Raw genomic sequence first — 21,055 nt, 5'->3', positions numbered from 1 at the left:
CATTCTACATCACCACACCATAAATAAATTCACACTCATTCAATAGCACACATATAAAAATTCATGAAATCAAAAACAATTTGAATAACTCTAATAATTCTTGAAAAAGTTCATACAAACGTATCATATCAAAGCAAAAATATATACGCGGCAGCATACGATCATATACATACATAACAAACCTACATTCGAATGATCGTTTTATTTTTGTAGGACACAATACTCACTCACTTTTCAATGTCAGTGAGCGAAAGAATGTTACAGAATTGACGAGTAAAGTGAAACATTGAAGATGACAAATGAATGTGCTTGTGCAGCTCTTTCATGAGTACTGAAAGAAACATGAGCATAAAACGCTCAGTGCTCAGTTGAAAACGCTCAGTGCTGAGCTGAAAACGCTCAGTATGATGAATGATTCACTTCGCTCAGTTGAGTGAATCGTTCAATTGAACTAGGTCATTCATGAGCTACACAACTCTAGTGTGGGCTGAAAGAATGGCAGAGCTGCTACTTCTACAAATGAATTTAACTTTAATCAGACTTTTTATTTCTTTTAATTTATTTATTTAATACAAAAATCTTTTTCTTTATTTTGTTTTGACATTTTTGTTTGGACAGCTGATTTTGATACATAAATAATCGATAAAAATTAGAGATGACAGTCATTTGTTCGTAATTCATAAGGTAATTCAAACTGAATTATGTACGAACAATGTAATTCGCACTTGAAATTTTGTATGGCGAATCATGTAATTCAGTTCGTAATTGGGGGTTGAATGACGAATGAGAGCGTGAATGACGAATAATGCCGTCGTGTGAACATGGTATAAAAATCAAACATCAAAATCAAAAACAAGAGCAAATTACAGTGAGCTAGGTATAGAAGGTTTGTGTCTTCGATGTGGTCGTAACAATCACTTATCAACAGAGTGTACAATAAACAAACATAATTTGAAATGCAAATCATGTGGCAAGACTGGTCATGTCAAGCAAGTATGTATTCAAAGTAAAATTAAACAAAACAAATCAAACAAAAACAACAATACATCAAGTTCTATTGAGACATACACAAGTGATGAAGATTATTTTGGTGTTAACCAAATCATCGATATTTACAATAAAAACGTTATTTCATCTGTAAATGCACACAAATTTTTTATAAAAGTGAAAATAGAAAACAAAGAGCAAATATTTGAAGTTGACTCAGGTGCGGGTTTTACTTTATTGCCGGAGACAGATTTTAAAAAATTTAACATAAAAGCAAATATCAACAAAACCAATATTAGGTCTGTTCATTTACTTTCCCAGTAAATACTTGCAACGAGAGAATAAAATCAAAATTTACAAAATTACTCTCTTAAATTCTCAAAAATAGTAAAAAGTAAATGAACGCTTTTCCAGTAACAATTGTTTTATACACACAATTTTTTTAATTTGTTCCTTTTAAAATGTTCACATTTTCTTCAATTTTATTGAAAATTTTTTTGTTTTGACATTTTTTCACCACAAAAATAAAATTTTAAATAAATAAACAATAACACAAAACATATAAAATATAAGCTGCTAACTATTACGAGTTCAAAATATAACTTGTAATAGTTTGCAACGAGAGAACACTCTCTAAAATTTATACGCTCTTGATTTTTTCTCTACTTGCAAGTTTTTGAGTTAATGAACGCTTTTCCAGTAACAATTGTTACTAACTAGTAACAACTTTTAGTTATTGAACATATCTATTGCCTTTCGAGCGTACAGCGGTGATATTTTTGTACCTTTGGGTGTTGTTAACGTCAATGTACAATATAACAACAAGTCATCAAATGTAGAAATGTATATTGTGTCGTCAGAGCATTCTGCACTGTTGGGTCGTGTCTGGATCCGACATTTACAAATCAACCTTGCAGACATTGATCAAGACGAGCGTGAACAAGGAAATAACTATCAAGTAAATTCAATAACACAAATTAAGCAGCAATTCTCTGAAATATTTCAGGAGAAGGTAGGGTGCATTCCTGAGCTAGTTTGTAGTCTTAAATTACATAAAGATGCAAATCCTGTGTTTATTAAGGAAAGGCAAGTGCCTTTCGCATTGCGAGAAAAAGTGGATCGTGAGCTAGAAAGTTTAAAACGTGAAGGCATAATAACAAAAGTCAATACCAGCAATTGGGGTTCACCATTGGTGGTGATACCGAAACCTGATGGTAATGTCCGTTTGTGCGTTGACTATAAAGTCGCAGTTAATCCGCAGCTAGAAGCAGCTCACTATCATATAAAAAGAATAGACGACATTTTGAACAGTTTGAAAAACTCGAAATACTTTTGTAAGTTAGACGTCTATAAATTTTACATGTGCTGGTTGATGATGAAAGTAAACAAATACAAACTATTTCAACCCACCGAGGTACATACCTCATTAACCGTTTGTCCTTCGGAATAAAAACCGCTCCAAGTGAGTTTAATCGAATTTTAGACCAAATTTTACAAGGGTTAGAAGGTACAATTTCATACTTTGATGACATCGTAGTTCATGGGGAAACAATGAATCAGTGCGAAAAAAGACTAATCAAATGTCTAGAAAGGTTAAATAAGTATCAATTACACCTAAATGAAAAGAAGTGCGAATATTACAAAAATCAAATCAAGTACCTTGGATATGTAGTAAGCCACAATAAAATTTCAAAATGCCAGGAAAAGGTACAAGCGATTATGGCTCTACCAGAATCACAAAACGTAGATGACTCGAGGAGGTTTCTTGGTATGGTTACATACTATTCCAAATTTATACCCCATGTATCAACACTTACGTTTCCATTACACCAGCTGTTAGAGAAAAACAACAAATTTATATGGACTGCCAAGTGTGAAGAATCATTCAAAAGGTTGAAAGAAGAAATACTAACTGACAGAGTACTAGTAACTTATGATGAAAATTTGCCTGTAACTCTAGCTTGTGATGCCAGCCCAACCGGCATAGCAGCGGTGTTGTCACACGAAGTAAATGGAGAAGGACGTCCAGTGGCATTTATGTATTTCTCGTTCGTTAACGAAAGCAGAACAAAACTACAGTCAGCTCGACAGAGAAGCTCTAGCCATTATTTTTGCAGTGGATAATTTCTTTATGTATCTTTATGGTCGAGAATTTACCATCGTAACTGATAATCGTCCACTTTCAAGAATTTTTCATCAAAATTCAAAAACGCCTGCAATGACATCCGCAAGACTTCTTCGATATGCATCATTTCTTCAAGGTTTCAACTACAAAATAAAACACCGTAAAGCAGAAGACAAAATCAACGCTGATTGCTTATCCAGAGCACCAATTAAGGTAATAACAAATTTTGAACATTTTCTAAATGAAGAAGTACGAATCATTCAAGAACAAACAATCAATGAAATTTCGACGTTTGCAATCACTGCAACGAGCATTGCCAAAGAAACAAATTGTGATTTAGAGTTGTTAAAATTAAAGCAAGATTAAGTAAATGGTGAAAACTACGATGCTGAATACTCAGTTCAAGACGGTGTTATCTTCAAGGGCGAACGAGTTGTAATTCCACTAAAATTACGCGACGAAATTTTGAAAGAACTGCATAACACACATTGTGGCATTGTAAAGATGAAGCAATTAGCGAGGAAATATTGTTTTTGGAGAGGCATAGATTCCGATATTGAGCGTTTAGTTAAATCGTGTGCCAGTTGTGCCAAAATAAAGAACAATCCACCAAAAGTAATTACACATCATTGGGAGGAGCCAAACGAAAATTTCCAACGGGTCCACATCGACTACGCCGAAACGACTATTTCAATGTTACAAGATATTTTTTACACACATGGTCTTCCGCAAACTATTGTCTCAGACAATGCTACCATTTTCCAAAGTTCAATGTTTAGGAATTATTGTTTTTATAATGGAATTGTACAAAAGTTCATAGCCCCAGGCCACCCAGCAACAAATTAAAATCAAAATTGAAGGCGATGGAAGACGTCAAATTACCATTGAATGTTAAAGTGCAACAAATACTTTTTCGATATAGAGCAACCCCATTAGCAAATGGAAAAAGTCCATCAACACTCTATCTGGGTCGTGATATAAGGATCAAATTAGACGCAATACGTCCAATAAAGCAATCAAAATCAATATTAATAACTCCTGTGGTTCGTCAAATTAGCGTGGGAGAGAGAGTACAGCTGCGATGGTACGATAAAGGCAAACCGACGTGGAAATTTGGAACCATAATAGCGAAGTTTGGTCGTTTACATTATCAAGTGAAGCTGGACAATGGATACGAGCTAAAGCGTCATATAAACCAGTTATACAAATCTGACGTAATTAAACCGAAAAAAACAGTAACGTTTGAGTAAACTCCAGTACAACAAAAAGCTAGAAATGAAGAAGTACAAATAGAAACTACAGCTGCAAATCCAGAACTGTTTATTCAACCACAACCTTTGGAAGAACTGGAAGGCTTAAGACGATCCAACCGAGCTAGAGGACCTCCAGCCCGTCATATGGACTATGTGCCTCATTAAGCGTGGGAGATTGTAATGCCAGTATTGAGAACATGGCAATCCTTTTTATATTTGACATTTCATAATATTATCTTCTTAAATACATACATTTTCAGTTATTATTCTTATTCCTTTTTCAATTACTCTTGTGAGCACACATGTTATATATTGTAAATCCGTTTCTTTTAATAATTAAATAATTTGTACTGAATTTATATGAAATTAAATATTGTTATAAACAAAGGAGCAGCATGTATTTATTTCAACAAACACAACAGCGTAAAAAGCTCTTTTCTTAAAATGCGAATTGGTCCAAATCCAACAATTTCTTACGAATAATTATTCGAAGAATTTAAAAATTACAATTTTCGAATTACGAATAATTCGACAAAAAATATTTGTTTTACCCCCAGTAACACGAAGTCTGGTTATGTATTAACTAATAGTTAAACTGACAGTTTTCATACAAAAATATTATTAACCGACTGTATAACTATTAGTTAGGCCATAACCACGCTTCGTGTTAATGGGGGTTAATTTATATTATTTGAAAATGTTTCATAATTCTGAATTTAAATAAGTAATAATGTCGTCTACTATAACTCGTTATAATCATATCGATTAGATTTAACACAATTCACGGTTTGCGTTCATATTTTCCCATACAAATTGCAGTAGATCCAAAACCAAATTTTTCTTAGAAATAGTTAAAAATATATGGTTTTGTGTCATCCTGGATTTTATTTACAATCATTAATTGTGCGGAAATATAATGGTGAAATATTGACTGAATCTTAATTATATATTAAGCACGCTATACGTTAGTGATACTGTTTTTGGTAAAATAAATAATACTGATAGAAATGTGAACTCAGAAGAAAGTAATATTCAATGTGATGAAATGGACAGAGAACATGATCTTAAAATGTATATAGGTGAAGTTATTAAAGGCGACTTTAGACTATACAACTTTACGTACGACATGACAAAGAAAAACTTATTATTTTCCATTATTTAAAAAAAAAAATAATTATTCGAATAATTCGATTAATAAAGAAACTAAGAACTGATTCTGAGTAAAAACTGATGTAACAAAACAATATACGAAGTTCGAAAATTCTTCATTAATTTCTAAATTCTCTTCACAAGTTTTATTTGTTATTAATTCAACTGTGTTAATTACTATTATTATGAAGCGGTCTTCACATCTGAAATAAATATATTTCCGAAACGTAGTTCCGAATTATTTCAATTAAATTGATATTTTGAAAATATGTAATGAGATAATCACCCCTATCGGCAATAACATGTGAAATTTTGTTCCCATGAAATATTCATTTCCCTCGAAGGGAAAATTGCTATCGGGAATATCATGATGAACTTTACATTCACAATAGTTGATTTTGTTCGTAACAGCTGTTTATTGTTTACAAAATTCCATCTAAAAATTTCACAACAAGGGGAATTTTTTTCACGTGAACAAAGTTGATGAACGAAAAAAGGAAATGGGAAAATATTTCATGTAAGTTTTTTATGCGTTTTTTTAAAAAAAAAATATTTTAAATTAATGTTTTTAATTATGAACTAATATATAAACAAATTACACATTGAAATTAAATAATATTTTTTTCGTTTTATACTACACCATTTTTCATTGAAATTGATAACATTATATATGATATTGAGAAAATTCCAAATGAAATTGAGAATTTCCATTTTAAATTTGCCCAATTCACAATTAGTGTCGTAGCGTTGTATCGTTGTATGTCGTAATTTTTTTTATTAATGTTTTGTTTTTGTTTCGAAAAATTTGTTTGAAAAATATTTATGACATACAATGCTACAACACTACGACATCATTTGGCCAATTGAGAAAATTCCAATTGAAATTGAGAATTTCAACTTTAAATTGAGAAAATTCCAAATGAAATTTAGAATTTCCATTTTAAATTGAGAAAATTCCAAATGAAATTGAGAATTTACATTTTAAATTGAGAAAATTCCTAATGCAATTGAGAAATTCCATTTCAAATTGAGAAAATTCCAAATAAAATTGAGAATTTCAATATGAAATTGAGAAAATTCCAAATGAAATTGAGAAATTCCATTTCAAATTGAGAAAATTCCAGTTGAAATTGAGAATTTCCATTTTAAATTGAGAAAATTCCAAAAAAAAATTGAGAATTTCCATTTTAAATTGAGAAAATTCCAAATGAAATAGAGAAATTCCATTTCAGATTGAGAAAATTCCAAATGAAATTGAAAAAATTCCAAATGAAATTGAGAAATTCCATTTCAAATTGAGAAAATTCCAATTGAAATTGAGAATTTCCATTTGAAATTGAGAATTTCCATTTGAAATTGAGAAAATTTCAAATGAAATTGGGAAAATTCTAATTGAATTTATGAAAATTCCAAATCTACATAAATAATATACATTAAACAAAAATCATATGTACATTAGGGATATAACTATTGACAATTTTTGCAAATTGGCATAGCATAGTCGTATAGAGTATTAAAAAATATAAAAAACCACGGTATTATTTTTTCGCGGTTGTTAAAAAAGTTCACGCACCACCAAACGCAATAAAGTTTTTCATTAAATTTTTTCAATTATTTTGAAAAACAATATATTTTATTTTAATAATAACTGCGGACTACTTCAAAAGATAATTTTTAAATAAGGGAAGTATCTCTCACACTTGCAAAAAAAAATTTAATTATTTTATAATTTTTCAGAGAAAAAAAAATTGGTTTATTTTAGAAATTGGTGTTGGTGCGTGATGTTTTTGATTCCAAATGACCTAAAAAACGATTTTCATTACTTATACAACATTGGCCATCACGTGGTGGTATGCCAAAATATCGCCAAATATGCCTAATGTACATAGTACATATTAAGATTTGAACAAATTATTTATAGTTCACATTATTTTGTGAAGATACAATAAATAAAATATGAAATAAAAAAAAAAAATATATGTACATAGTACGGTATTCAATTAATCGGGTTTCTGATTTAATCGGTTTATCGAGCAAATAATTAATCGAGGTTTAGATTTAATCGGTTAATAATCGGTTAAATTTAAATTATTCGATTAACCGAATAATTTCCATTTTAATTTTAAATTGAAAAGAAAAACAAGAATTTTGTGTATTTATATAAGCATTTTGTTAATAAAAAGAACAAAAACATAAAAAACGAACAAAACATAACATTTCAACAAAAAAATAAATAAACATGTGATTTTTTAGGATTTTGTAATTTAAATGATTTTTTTTAGTTTTAATAAAATTTGATCTGACTGATTGTAGATGTTGGAGAAATCGAAAGTAAGGCATGATAAAGAATATCCAATTTCTCAGTTATTTTTTTTAGTTTTTTCTATTCATATAAAATCTTCCATCATACCATGGATTTTTTTAGATTTTAAATACTTTAATACTTTCTTTAAGTTGTGATAAAAGACTCGTTTCAGTAATGTCTTCAGTTTCGTCTATTACCATATCGTCCTCCGACTCATTAGGACAAAAATCATCATAGAACATTCTAGAAATAAGGGTCATTTCCAAATTCCTTAGTCAGTTTTCATACTATACTTAAAAAAACTATTGCTAGAAGGGAATCTTTACGAGTCAAGAAATAAAATTTGTGTGTTTAAAACTATATTTCTATATAAAGTGCAAAAAAGAATACATTTCGGTTAATCGGTTAATCGACACAAATTAATCGGTTTATTCGTTATTTGAAAATCGCCAATTTTGAATTATTCGAACAGTTAACCGTCCAAAATTAATCGGTTAACCGATTAACGGTTAATCGATTGAATAACCTAGTACATAGTCTTATTGACTATGCGGACATATCTTGCAATTCCAAAGCGCTTTGGTGGAATGATGTTGTATGTTGTATAGCTCTACTGCAATCTCCAGTAGTTTTACAGGACTTGGAATCGTTTATTAATTCTTCAAGATATAAAATCCTCTGCTCTCCTACATTAGCAGGATTTACTGTTGGTATATTCATCTTTGACTTCACAATACTTATGATTTTGGACCAAATTATTTCAATAGGGTTAAGCATTGGTGAATAGGGACTCAATCGTAAAAGTGTTGCTGGTGAGTTGTCGAAAATTTCACGTAAACGACTGTGGCAAGGGGCATTGTCACATAACAGAACGAGTTCAGATAACTGATTAACCAACTCTTGCCATCTATCAAGAACTCTTTTGACCCATTCGTTTGCGCTTTCGTCAGTGAACGAACCTCTGCGACTATCCATTTGAATAATGCCTGCGGTACCAATTGCACCTATCAGGTGGATGTTGGGTCCACGGGAAGTAGGTATCGAAAGAACTGTTCGGGATCCAACACGAGACCAACCATGTTTTCTACGACAAAATAAATTGAAATTGGTCTCGTCTATCCAGACAACCTGCTTTCCACATCTGATATAATCGTTCATTTTGTTAACGTAGTCCGCTCGTTTATCTTTATTAATTTGTGTATTCATGGAAATTGGAAATTTTATTTAGAATTTTCCCAATTTCATTTGGAATTTTCTCAATTTCAAATGGAAATTCTCAATTTCAATTGGAATTTTCTATATTTCAAATGGAAATTCTCAATTTCAATTGGAATTTTCTTAATTTCAAATGAAAATTCTCAATTTCATTTGGAATTTTCTCAATTTAAAATGGAAATTCTCAATTTCAATTGGAATTTTCTCAATTTGAAATGGAATTTCTCAATATCATTTGGAATTTTATCAATTTCAAATGGAAATTCTCAATTTCAAATGGAATTTTCTCAATTTAAAATGGAAATTCTCAATATTAATTGGAATTTTCTCAATTTTAAATGGAATTTCTCAATTTCATTTTGAATTTTCTCAATTTCATATTGAAATTCTAAATTTCATTTGGAATTTTCCCAATTTAAAATGGAAATTCTCAATTTAATTTGGAATTTTCTCAATTTCAATTTGAAATTTTCAATTTCATTTGGAATTTTCTCAATTTCAATGAAAAATGGTGTAGTGTTTTGCGTTTTGTAAAGCACAATTTTTTTTAGACGCATTTTATTTAGTAAAAAAATTAAAGAATTTTGCTGACTTGATTGTTTCTAAAAGATTTTAACCCAAAAATAACAAAAAACCATTTTCTGATAAGATGCGAAAATGTACATTTTGTTCTGCGGCTTCACATATTTTTGTATATTCAGGCATATTGCTGTCATTATCACTAGTAATTGATACGTTTTGTTGTAGTAAGTTTATATCAAATTCATTACATTTAAAATTTTAGTTCTCGAACTAAAATTTTTTTACTGTAATCTAGTGATACTAGTTTTCTGGTAGGTTAATGTCGAGTACAACAAGAATTTGCCAACACAAAATTTTGAGTAACGACTTTTATGTACTTATAAACTATGTAGTAGCATTTGTTAGTGAGTAGTTTGTAAGCCATATTTGGCCCAATGGGTTTGGTTAATGAAATTGTATTAATTATCAAATTATCAAAACTAATAAATTAGTTGAATAACAACATAGTTGGGTGTAGAGCACTAAATGTTGATTGAAATCATCTCACTCAATAAAATTGCAAACAATTTAGTTTGCACTATTTTTCATCAGCTTTAGTGATAATGGTTATTTCTTCAGTAGCACTAAAAAATAGTGATCATCTGTACTGCAATCAATTAGTGCAAATCATTAAATCACTAAGAGCTAGTTTCTTACTTGTCAGTTAAACTCAGCTTAACACGCTGTTATATTAAACCTGAAGCATATTTTGCCAGGATTTAACCAATGATTGTGTTTCTCACTAATAGATTAACTTTGTTAGCATTGCCATACTTTTGAGTCAAATCACATGTTTATTCCTCAAATTTGTTTATATAAATATGGCAACACTTTAAATTTTATAAGAAAAAGCAACCGCGTACATAACTTTTTTTTGTAAATTTTTACTTTGTAAAAGAAAAAGTAACATTAAAGTATATAAAATGTATATTAAAAATTATATTTATGTTAATAAAGCAAATCAAAACAAAGAGCTGCTGTGCTGAATTGTTTATTTTATTTTTCATCTGTTTGTGCTTTAGCATTTTATACTTAGGTTTAACTTATCAATGATGCTCAGTTAAACCTAGATTATATAGTAACAAAACAATAAGTGAGAAACACAATTTTTAGTTTAATCTAGGTTTAAGCGATGAATGTAGATTATCTTTATCCCAGAAACTAGCTCTAAATGTTTAAAAATTAGTGGTCATGAAATGTTGAATCCAAATTCGAGAAATAAAAATTTTAAATATTTTTTGTTATTTTAAATGTAGTATTAGTCTTAGGTTTAAAATTAGTGCACAAAAATAAACTTATACCATTTTGAACTTTAAAATTTAGTGCACAATTTGAAGTTGCCTCAAATTAGTGCAGAAAAAAAAAGTTGCAGTAAACTGATGATTGCTTTTTTTAAATCAAATAATTTAATTTTGAGTGTAAATTTTTTTAACTCACTATCACTAATGTTTAGTGAGGCTGCTAATTTTGAACTCTGTTGCCAAATGGCAACCAGAAATTTGTGGTTGCCCTCTGGCAACGCAACTGAAGTTCGGTTGCCATCCATAACCGACACATAAGTATTAGTGAAAACTGCAAAATTAGTGCACTACCCCCATCTATGAATATCAACTGATTTTAAGTTTCTAAGCGGATTTAGAAAGACGAAACTTAGGCCTTTCGAATGGTATTTGTGATATTTAAGTAACCTTTAGAAATCGAAACCTATTTTTTTCCACCATTTTCATTGCTCATTCCCACGAATATAATTTTGGTTCATACTTTCGGTTTATTTTTTTTTCTGCTACAGAATAATAAACTCCAATTTTTTAAAACCGTTTCGAAAAAATTGGCGAATAAATTCGTAAGAAATTGAAACAATTCTTCAAAAATTTATTTTTTTTCTGATTATTTTCCTTATTTAGCATATTAATACGCATTGTGTAAGTAGTATTTCTCCAACAGCTATTACTCAGGACAAGTTTTTCATTAAATTTGTTTTGTACAAAATACAAGTAAGATTATACATACCCATAATATTAATTCCTACAGAAGTTGCACTGCTGCCTCCGGTATTGTTTTGTTGATTTGTGTTGTTTTGTGCGGTCAAATTTAATGGATGCAGAGGATGTGAAGGATCAGTGTAATTAGTTAAATATGCTCCAAACTTAAGTTGAGCTTCAGTACTATCCATTACGGAGAACATCCAATCCCATGTAGGTTTTAAACATTTTTCAACAAATTCCTTAAATATAAAACAATTTTGATATTAAACATTCTTAAGATAAACGATTTCTTTAAAACATTTATCTGAATAAATTTATAACTGTACAATAAATTGAGAATCATACGTTATACAGTCGTACAACGACTGTACAATAGTTGTACAAATATTGTGGATAATTTCTATACAAATTTAATGTTTTGTACAACACCAACAACATTTTTACATATCACATATCATTTGCTGCAACGTCCACATACCCTAAAAAATTAAATTTTTCAGGAGACGCATTTTTAGTTTTTAAACCGATATATATTTTTTAATTTATTAAGGAAAATAACATTATGGTCCAATTTGGTCAATAAAATCTGGTTTAAACTTTAATAAGAACACACAAACGGCAACGCACAACTAAAATAATACATTATTGCAAGTAATAGACATTATGTTATGAAATTAAGACAAAATGCTTCTATGGCGATCCTGCGTTCAATTTTAGAAGATAGTTCACAAGACTTTGTCAGTTATTAAAACAACTTATTTACCATGCAATGGTTCTATTAACCCGAAATTTGGGTTTATTGAATTATGAGCATTCTACTGTACATCAACTAAAAAGAGTTGTTAATTTTATTGAAAGTAACACAATAAATCGTAAGAGTACTGGAATTATTTTTCTTGACATCGAAAAAGCCTTCGATTCTATATGGCATGATGGCCAGTTTTTAAACGAATACCGACATTGCATTGAAACAAAATCTATACCGTTTATGAACACTATGCATTGCAGTGTTGCTTTGCAAAATGCGTTTATGAAGTCAGCCTATGTTTCTTAATACTTTGATATTAGTATTTTATTTATTTAATCGTTAATTTATAATTTGATATTAGTATTTTATTTATTTAATCGTTAATTTACAAAACTTTTAAGTAAATCCTCATAACATTGTAAATAATTATTTTATAAAGGCTTCAATAAATAATAAAAACAAAAATTGGAAATCAGAATATTACTGTAAGAAAAAATATTCAGCCTTCAATAAAAATAATGTCGAAAACTGATCGGAAACTACTAAATTATAGCATTCAACAAATACATAAAAAGAAAACGACAAACCTGCAACTGAGTGGCTTCTTCAGGTTGTATCTTCAAAGAGGTTTCAATATCATTCATAATATTGTATGCCAAACTACTTAAGAGTTCGGAAATTTGGCGAACGATTATTCCAAAAGCACGAGCTAAGTTGCTCGATGTTGTGGCCATTGTGTGCTGCTCTTGAGGAGGTGCAGCTACAGCTGTACTTGCTGGTACTGTGGAACGGCGCAATGCCATTGGATCTATGAACACTAAACTGGAGCCAGCTGGCATTCTTACAGAAGACCGCGCTGTATCACGACTACGTATTGCCCACTGCATTGATTGTGGGGCTAAGTCACTACGATTATTAGAGTTAGCGCTACGACGCTCCAACTGATGATCGGCGTAGGTAAATTCATCATCGTCATGATCGTCTGTTTCACCGTCCTCGGAACCCTCCTCTTCTTGAGGCGACGAGTCTCCCGATTCGTCTTCAAGAAATAGAACGCCAATATCTGCAAGGGTAAAGAACTTTAACTCTTAAACACCAAATACACGTGAGCATGTCGTAAGAAGTATGTAAAATACTAAAACGAAACAATTTAAAGACGTAGCATCACTTTTCATAAGTTTATAAAAGCAAAAAACGATATAAAATGAAACCTACTGGAGATATTGAAACAAAATTTTCAAATCTGAATTACAATTACACTAGAAATTGTAATTGTAAAAAAAATTTGTAAAAAACTAATTTTATCAAAGCACAATTTATTTATGCTGTGTCTTACGTTATTATGAATTGTTGTTTTCTAAAACCAAAATAACGTATAATCAATCACCCCTATCGCGAATCAACATTTCACATGAAATATTTTCCCTTTTCCTTTTTTCGTTCATCAACTTTGTTCACGTGAAAAAAATTCCCCTTGTTGTGAAATTTTTAGATGGAATTTTGTAAACAATAAACAGCTGTTACGAACAAAATCAACTATTGTGAAAGTAAAGTTCATCATGATATTCCCGATAGCAATTTTCTCTTCGAGGGAAATGGATATTTCATGGGAACAAAATTTCACATGTTATTGCCGATGGGGGTGAATATAAATTTGTATGAAAAAATAAAAATTTAAATAAAATTATGTTTTTGTTTTATTTTTAATAAAAGCAGTTATAGATATTTTTATATTTTGTATGTTTAAAAAAGGTACTTCCATAGAGAATTATACATAGAGACGAGACACTCCTATTTGTCAAACAAAAATACAACAACAAAATCATTGACTACCATGTATTTCGTTGTTGCAAGAGTTAGCTTTTTGACAACAGACTTAGGGTTTTGACAATTACGTCTCGTCTCTATGTTACCCTATGGGTACTTCATTACCCTCCGTTAGTGGCAATCATCATCCGCGTTTGAAAATAATCTAAATATTAAATTTAAAGTATTTAAAAGAGTAATACAAATAAAATTGCAGTAAAAATATATTTTTATCAAAAAATAGCTTAATATTTAGGGGACATAAAAAAATTAGCAATAAGAATGTTTTTTGCTTGTATCAACCAGATCAGTTGCGACTAACAGAGTGTTAAATTTTCATAAAGTCTGCAAAAAAAATCAATTACTTTGCTTTGCATTTTAAGTGACGATATGTAGATAAATAACATAGACAGCCGCATGTTTATACCTAGGTTGGCAACCAAAAGGAATATTAATACCGGTACATAATTACACAAAAGTAATTACAAATATTTAATATTTAAATTAGAAAATATTTTGATAATTAGTATATAATATAAAAATTTTGAGCAAAGACCAAAAATACCCTTTATTCAACTTTTTGAGACTGAAAAAGTTAGGCATAAATCAATGAATAATTTTTACGTTTTTAAATAAGAGTTATTCAAAATATTTATTTTTTTTGTTCTCATAACTTTTACTTTCAAATTATATTTTTTACGTTGCCTTACGTTGTTTTTCATAATGTAATTTAACCATTAAAGTCGCAAAAAAGACGCTTGGTATGAGATTGTTGGTTTTTATTATTTTCACAAATAATGTTTTGGCAATAGCATTGTTCACCAAGTTGCACCTTTTATCACTCAACAAAAGACGCAAAGCTGAAAATGTTCTTTCAACAGAAACCTGTGTAGCCGGTAATGCATGGACAATATGAACCAATTTACGTAAAAATGGAAGAGTATACTTTTTCTCTTCCCAATATTGCAACAAATCGGCTTCTATTTCAGCTATAGCTGCTTATAACTCTCGCGATGTATTGTCTTCGTTATCTTCTGAAGATAAATCCACTTCAAGTTCTCTAATTGATGTTCTGAGAAACTTATTTAGATTCGTCGATTCGTCAACCAGAAAATCGGATATTGGTTGAAGTGGAGATACTTCAGGAGAAGTTACCGAAATATTTTTCTCCTGAAAAAAAAAATGAAAGTAAACTAAGTTTGTTTACTTTGCACTTTGTTGTTTTGGTCCTTTGAAAAACATATAAATCAAAAATAAAAGCTATGAGTAACGGAAAAAACTATTTTCTTTATAATAACTCTTATTAAGCAACGTAAAAACATATAAATCTAACATAAAAGTTATGGGCAACGTAAAATTATGGCTCAATTTTTTTAAACATTTCTTATAACAGTTACGTCCATAGAGAACATAGAGCGGAAACTCGAAAAAAACTCAAACAAAAAATTACTCAAAAAAGTTACACATACGAGTGTTGTTTTTGTTTTCACATAGTATTTTTACTAATACATTCTCACCACTTAGGTTTTTGACAACTGAGTTAGGTCTTTGGCAGGAGAGTTTCCGCTCTGTGTTTTCTCTATGGTTATGTCTTCGATTTTGAGAGTATCGGGTGTATCAAGGTACTTTTGAACATAAAAATCATACGCTGTAAATCTTGTGCATTTGTATTGCAAATTTATGCAATGGTGTATTTCCGTATACAGGTAAGCCTCCATTTACGCGGTACTTTATTTACGCGAATTCGATATAACGCGAACTGAAATTAGCAACCATTTTTTCAAATACACGACTTTTTTTACACGATTTTTATATAACGCGGCAACAAACAAGAAACGAAAATAACACAAGCGAATAACAGATTTCTTTTTTGAAAACTTCGTTAATTTTTATGAATTTTTTGTTATGTTTTGATCTCTTCTATGTATTAGAATATTTTGTTTTTTTAAATGACATTTTTTCCTTAATTTTCGATAAGAAATAATTTTTTTATTTGAGTTTTTTTACTTTACTTTTGTTTTAAGTAAGGGGGCATTTACATTGTGACTTTAAGTCATGAATAAAAATAATGTTTTATTTTTAGTACTAATAAATTGTGACGTCTAAACAAAAGGAAAGTTTTCTGTTTTTTCAAGACTTTTTTGATATTCTGCTTTGAGCTTTTTTCTGATTGGTTGTTGATACGATTATATGCCAAAAAAAGGCAAATATGGTTGACAAAAAAAGGCATCGTATAAATGCAAGGAAATTTTCGTAGGGATTTTAAAAGAAAAACAAACCGCGTAAATGGAGGCCTACCTGTATTTTGATTGAGTAAAGTAAAAATGCAATGCATATACAATGATGCAAGGCCATATGCACAAGATTGTGAATTGGATTATAGTATCAAAAAAATACGATCGTAATAATTTTACCATCCCTGGCGTCAGGGTTCTACTAGCAGCAAAATTGTTAAATTATGTATGTAATCTTAACCATATTTGCTAAATTTAATTATAATGCCGGTGATACCGGTATTGAAACTGATATGATAGAGGTATTGATACCTGTATTAGGGGAAACGGTATTTGAATACCGATAATTTACCGAAATAATTATTTCGGTATCGGTATTAATACCGGTACTCAATTTTAAACGGTATGTAACGGGTATCGGTAATAATAACGCTATCGGTTGCCAACCATGGTTTATACTAACTAACGAAATGGCTGCTATCTTTCCTTTATGGGAATATACACTGTAAAAAGCTAACAGATCATTTGTAAGCACTTTAAGTTTTCATTGTGAATAGTCCCGAGAGACAAGTATATTGTTGTATTTGGAAACAAATAATAAATGATTTCTAAACCTGTTTCTGATCCAACTGTAGCACCGGTTTGTACACTTCGCTGTGCATCTTGATTGCTTTGATTATCATCTGAATCAGACTCGGTTTCTGGTTCATTAAACGTATATTCATTATCGCTTTCGTCATCCTGAATGCCTTCTTCATTTCGACTGGCTTCTAATATATCCTCGTCTTGATTGTGAGCACCACCCTCTCTATTTGGAGTTTCTTCACTTTCGGATGCATCGCGCAGAGCTAGAAATAAAAGAAAATCGAATTCATGAATACAAACAACACGTGATCCCATCAAATAAGTCTACCGATAATACCAATCCCATCAATGCCGTAATTCGGTTGGAAGTTAAATCCTGTTGCTTGTTCACTATTTGCTTCATGGACTGCAGAAGTTTCGATTACTGATTCGACGGCCGATGATGGTGCTAATGGTTCTACACTAAACAAGTCATCCGAATTCTAAGAAGCAAATATATTTAATAGGAGAAAAAGGACAGGTAAGGACAATAACTTACATCCATGTTAGATGATGATATAAATGGTGCAGTTGGACGAACAATACCCAACCGCACGGGTGCAATAAGGGCCTCTGATACTTCGCATAGTTCTTGTATGGCAAGTTTGTGCAATGTCTGAAATACTTTTACACAACTTTGGATGTGCTTGTGAGGCATTGACAATGATTTGCGACGTTCGGGATTTGGAAACTTTTCCATGTTGAAAATAACGTATACGCGCGCTACTGAACGCACAAAGCGACGTGCAACGATTTCAGCATCTTCCATGCGATCGGATACCGAATCGTTTTGCATTTCTCGTACCAAAGTCATGAGTAGAGTATCCAGATGATCGGCGGAGCACTTGACGAATAGATTGTGCGTGAATTTATCTAGCAGTGTGGATCCGTTTTGATTTTGCATGTAAATGTTATAGTTTTCAGCACTAGCACCATCAATTGAATTTGGTGGTTGTTGTGGCGTATTTTCGCACTTTTCTGCTCCGGTCATTATCATTGCACGTACAGCATGCCAATCGATTAGCAATCGTTCTAGAGCTCGTCTCGCAAATTTGGGTGGCTCTAAATCGTGATCCGGCATATTGACATCCAAATCAATCGATGTCGACGACTTACGCGCTGATGTGCTGCCGTTGCTAGAGCTTCCAGCATTGCCACCAACATTGCGTACTCTTGCATTTGCTCTATATTGACGCTGCTCAACAGCTTGACGTCCAACTGTCTGTATTAGGAAAAGCAGTATTGATTCGCCCTTAGCGTTGAACTTTGTAACGAGATCTGTACAGGAAGCCAACTTGCAGAGAAGTGCGAATCGTTTGTTTTGATTGCCCGCTATTAAAGCTTTACACTTACACTTCTCCCAGCAATCACAGTATGCAGTTGGTGATGTGCGTTTCAATTTACAATCGTGCCCTTTATGACAGACCCTGGCACACTCTGTGCAACAGCACAGTGAATCAGTAAGACCACATGTTTTGCATTCAAATATGTTCTGATTAATGTGATCAGCGCCAGTCCAAGTAAAAGAGCAAGTGTCATTGTAACAGATTACGTGTAATGGTGACTGATCGGGTGGAGAACCTGGTGGAAAAATCATTGCGTCTTTCATTGCCGTGTCTTTCTCCGAAAGTGTCAGTATGGTATTTAGAATTATAAGACCCGCCTCATATGCGCGACTGTAAACAGCCAGCATAAATGGGGTTTGTCCCTGGGCATCTTTACTACTGAGTAATTGGTAGAGATATGGGCGCAAGGCGGGGCTTGAACACATATGCTGAAGTATCAGGGTAGCGTTTTCTCTTCGCTGTATGGGATCGAATACGTAGTTTGGTGAAGAAAGTTTCAATGTATTTGAATTCGAGCAGCCGGCAATAATTTTCGAAATGTCTTCTTCAGCACTGTTTCCCATTACGACATCGTTTATGCTTGCACTTGAAGAATTTGTATTTGACTCTATTGTCCAAGGGGCCATGTAAACATTGCTTTCTTCGACATTTGATCCACCGGGTGCTAAATTCCCACCACTTGAAGTCGATTGTTCCAAGTCTGTGTTAATTAGTCGATTCATCATCTCTCGTAGGCTTACTGTACGGCCTTCACGCGTGGATGATGAGCTCGAAGAGTTCGTTATGGCCGACGAAACGCTGGGAAAACCAGATGTTGAGGCTGCGACGTTAGAGCCTGACGAACCAGCCGAAGCATTTTCAATAACAGCGGAAACATTTGAGGAAAATACAGATGTTGCAGCTGGAGATGAACGCGACGAAATGCCTGTAAAATTAGTTGTTTTCTTTTCATCTGTATCTTTGTTTGTAGTGGGGGAACACATTATTGTGCAGGCGTGGAAAATATTTCGTGCTCCATCACAACGTTCTTCTAAAACTGACAAGACATCATTTCGATCTTCCTTTTCTAAACGGTTCAAAGTGGCAAATGCATTTTTAACGTCACACCGCAAAATATGCGGCATCACCTTTTGCGGCTCAAATAACAGGGCTGTCATGCACACCTTTGATTTTTGGTTGCTACTATTCAACGATGAGGCCAATGAAATTGTAGTCATGGCTACCGCTTTTACTGGAGAAAGATCAAACCACTGAGGATCTTTTATTGAACCAACACAATCTTTGGCCATTGGGTATAGAGCACGGTTGCCATCGCGAAGAATAATTGTACTAGTATTACCACTGCAATCGTTGTTACAAATCATCGAAATGTTGCTGGGAGACGAGCCAATGAAGGAACTACTGTCTGTTGGAAATTGACAATTTTGTTCTTGCTTACTGTTGTATAGATTGTAAAGACTGTAGTGTAGTTTGGGGCCAAGTTTCTTTACAACGTGTATGCCCCTCAAGTCTACGGCGAGTGAAAGTAACTGGAATGCAGATGGATCACTTCCGTGGCTAATATTTATCTTTTTCGGTTGTTTTTGGAGCCAATCAGGTCCCCTTGAAGTCATTGCAGTCTTGTAGACTTGAACATCTTCACGACGAAGTAGGCGACATTGCTGCCAATCGTCTTCCTTACCCTCTGTTGGTACTGTTCCTCCTGTTGTAGTGGATGGTGGTGTTGCAGAAGACAGTGGCGACGGTGCCGATGTCACAGGAAACCTAACGGCAACAAAATCACCATCCACTTTAAGAACTTTACCGATAGGACCAATTTTATCTTCAACGAATACGACATCTTTCAATTGCCATAATTCTTCATCTTTTTTGGCGTCGACGTTATCATCTTTGGTAGCCATTCGTTTTGTACGTTTGTGAGATGTAACGCTTCCCGTATCACTGCATGTACTAGATGCTGGGGAAGGCGGTGGTGGCATATCGATTCTATCCGTAGTCTCTTTATTAGATGAACTGCTTTTTGAGGAACTCGAACTTTGTCCCGTCACTGGTTTAGTAATTTCTTTGTCTAGAGTAAGGGTGGCGGTACTGGGTGCAGCACTGTTGCCTGGTAGTTGCGATTTATCATTGCTTGGAACTGATGTAACATTGATAATTTTAAACCGACAAACGTCATTAGAATCCCAAACGGAATTAAGCAGCTGGCCAACCTTAGGCACTCCATTCGCACAGGTGAACCCGATGGAACCAGTCTGGTACTTTGGACACTTTTTCATAATAACCTGAGTGCCCACGCCGATATCCGAAGCCACAGCCTTAAATGGTTTTTTTGCTTTATTGCGATATTTATCCCACAAATATCTACGTTGGTCAAACGGAAGAACGCCCCACCAATATACATTGTTATTTTCAGTACGTACTGCCGTATATAAGGAACATACGTTCACTGAAACAATTGGATCCATAACAAATTCACTGAACGATGTAGCAACGTGTTCCAACTTGGCTCCTATATAACCTAATTGTTCATCCATCCATGTTGCAACACGATTGTTTTCAGTAACCACCGAGCAACGAATAAAGTTTGCAGAGATAAATTCAATTTTCTCCGTTAAATTTAGGGTTATAGTTTTGGGATGGAAAATATTTTCAACCTGAAACGAAACGACAAATCAGTAAGCAGCAACAATCGAAAATATGCATTTTTGTTGTTGCAT

At 32.4% G+C, this 21,055-nt stretch overlaps 1 protein-coding gene across 3 annotated transcripts in view; it reads right to left on the bottom strand.

Annotated features, from left to right (window-relative positions):
* The window catches only part of hyd (E3 ubiquitin-protein ligase hyd), a 57,299-nt gene that overhangs the window by 10,035 nt on the left and 26,209 nt on the right, over positions 1–21,055 (bottom strand). The window contains exons 7-11 of one of the 3 annotated variants that reach the window (XM_065514905.1): positions 17,492–20,992; positions 17,291–17,435; positions 16,983–17,216; positions 12,916–13,391; positions 11,606–11,819 (exon numbers count right to left, since the gene is read on the bottom strand). In XM_065514905.1, the coding sequence (XP_065370977.1) occupies positions 11,606–11,819; positions 12,916–13,391; positions 16,983–17,216; positions 17,291–17,435; positions 17,492–20,992 (4,570 nt within the window). Of the gene's footprint in view, positions 1–11,605; positions 11,820–12,915; positions 13,392–16,982; positions 17,217–17,281; positions 17,436–17,491; positions 20,993–21,055 lie in introns of all 3 variants that reach the window. The other 2 variants (XM_065514908.1, XM_065514903.1) reach the window with 2 other exon arrangements.

Source organism: Calliphora vicina, chromosome 1 (assembly GCF_958450345.1).
Source record: "Calliphora vicina chromosome 1, idCalVici1.1, whole genome shotgun sequence".
Lineage (NCBI taxonomy): Eukaryota > Metazoa > Arthropoda > Insecta > Diptera > Calliphoridae > Calliphora > Calliphora vicina.
The sequence above is the reverse complement of the archived record's forward strand: the minus strand, read 5'-3'. Positions and strand labels throughout refer to the sequence as shown.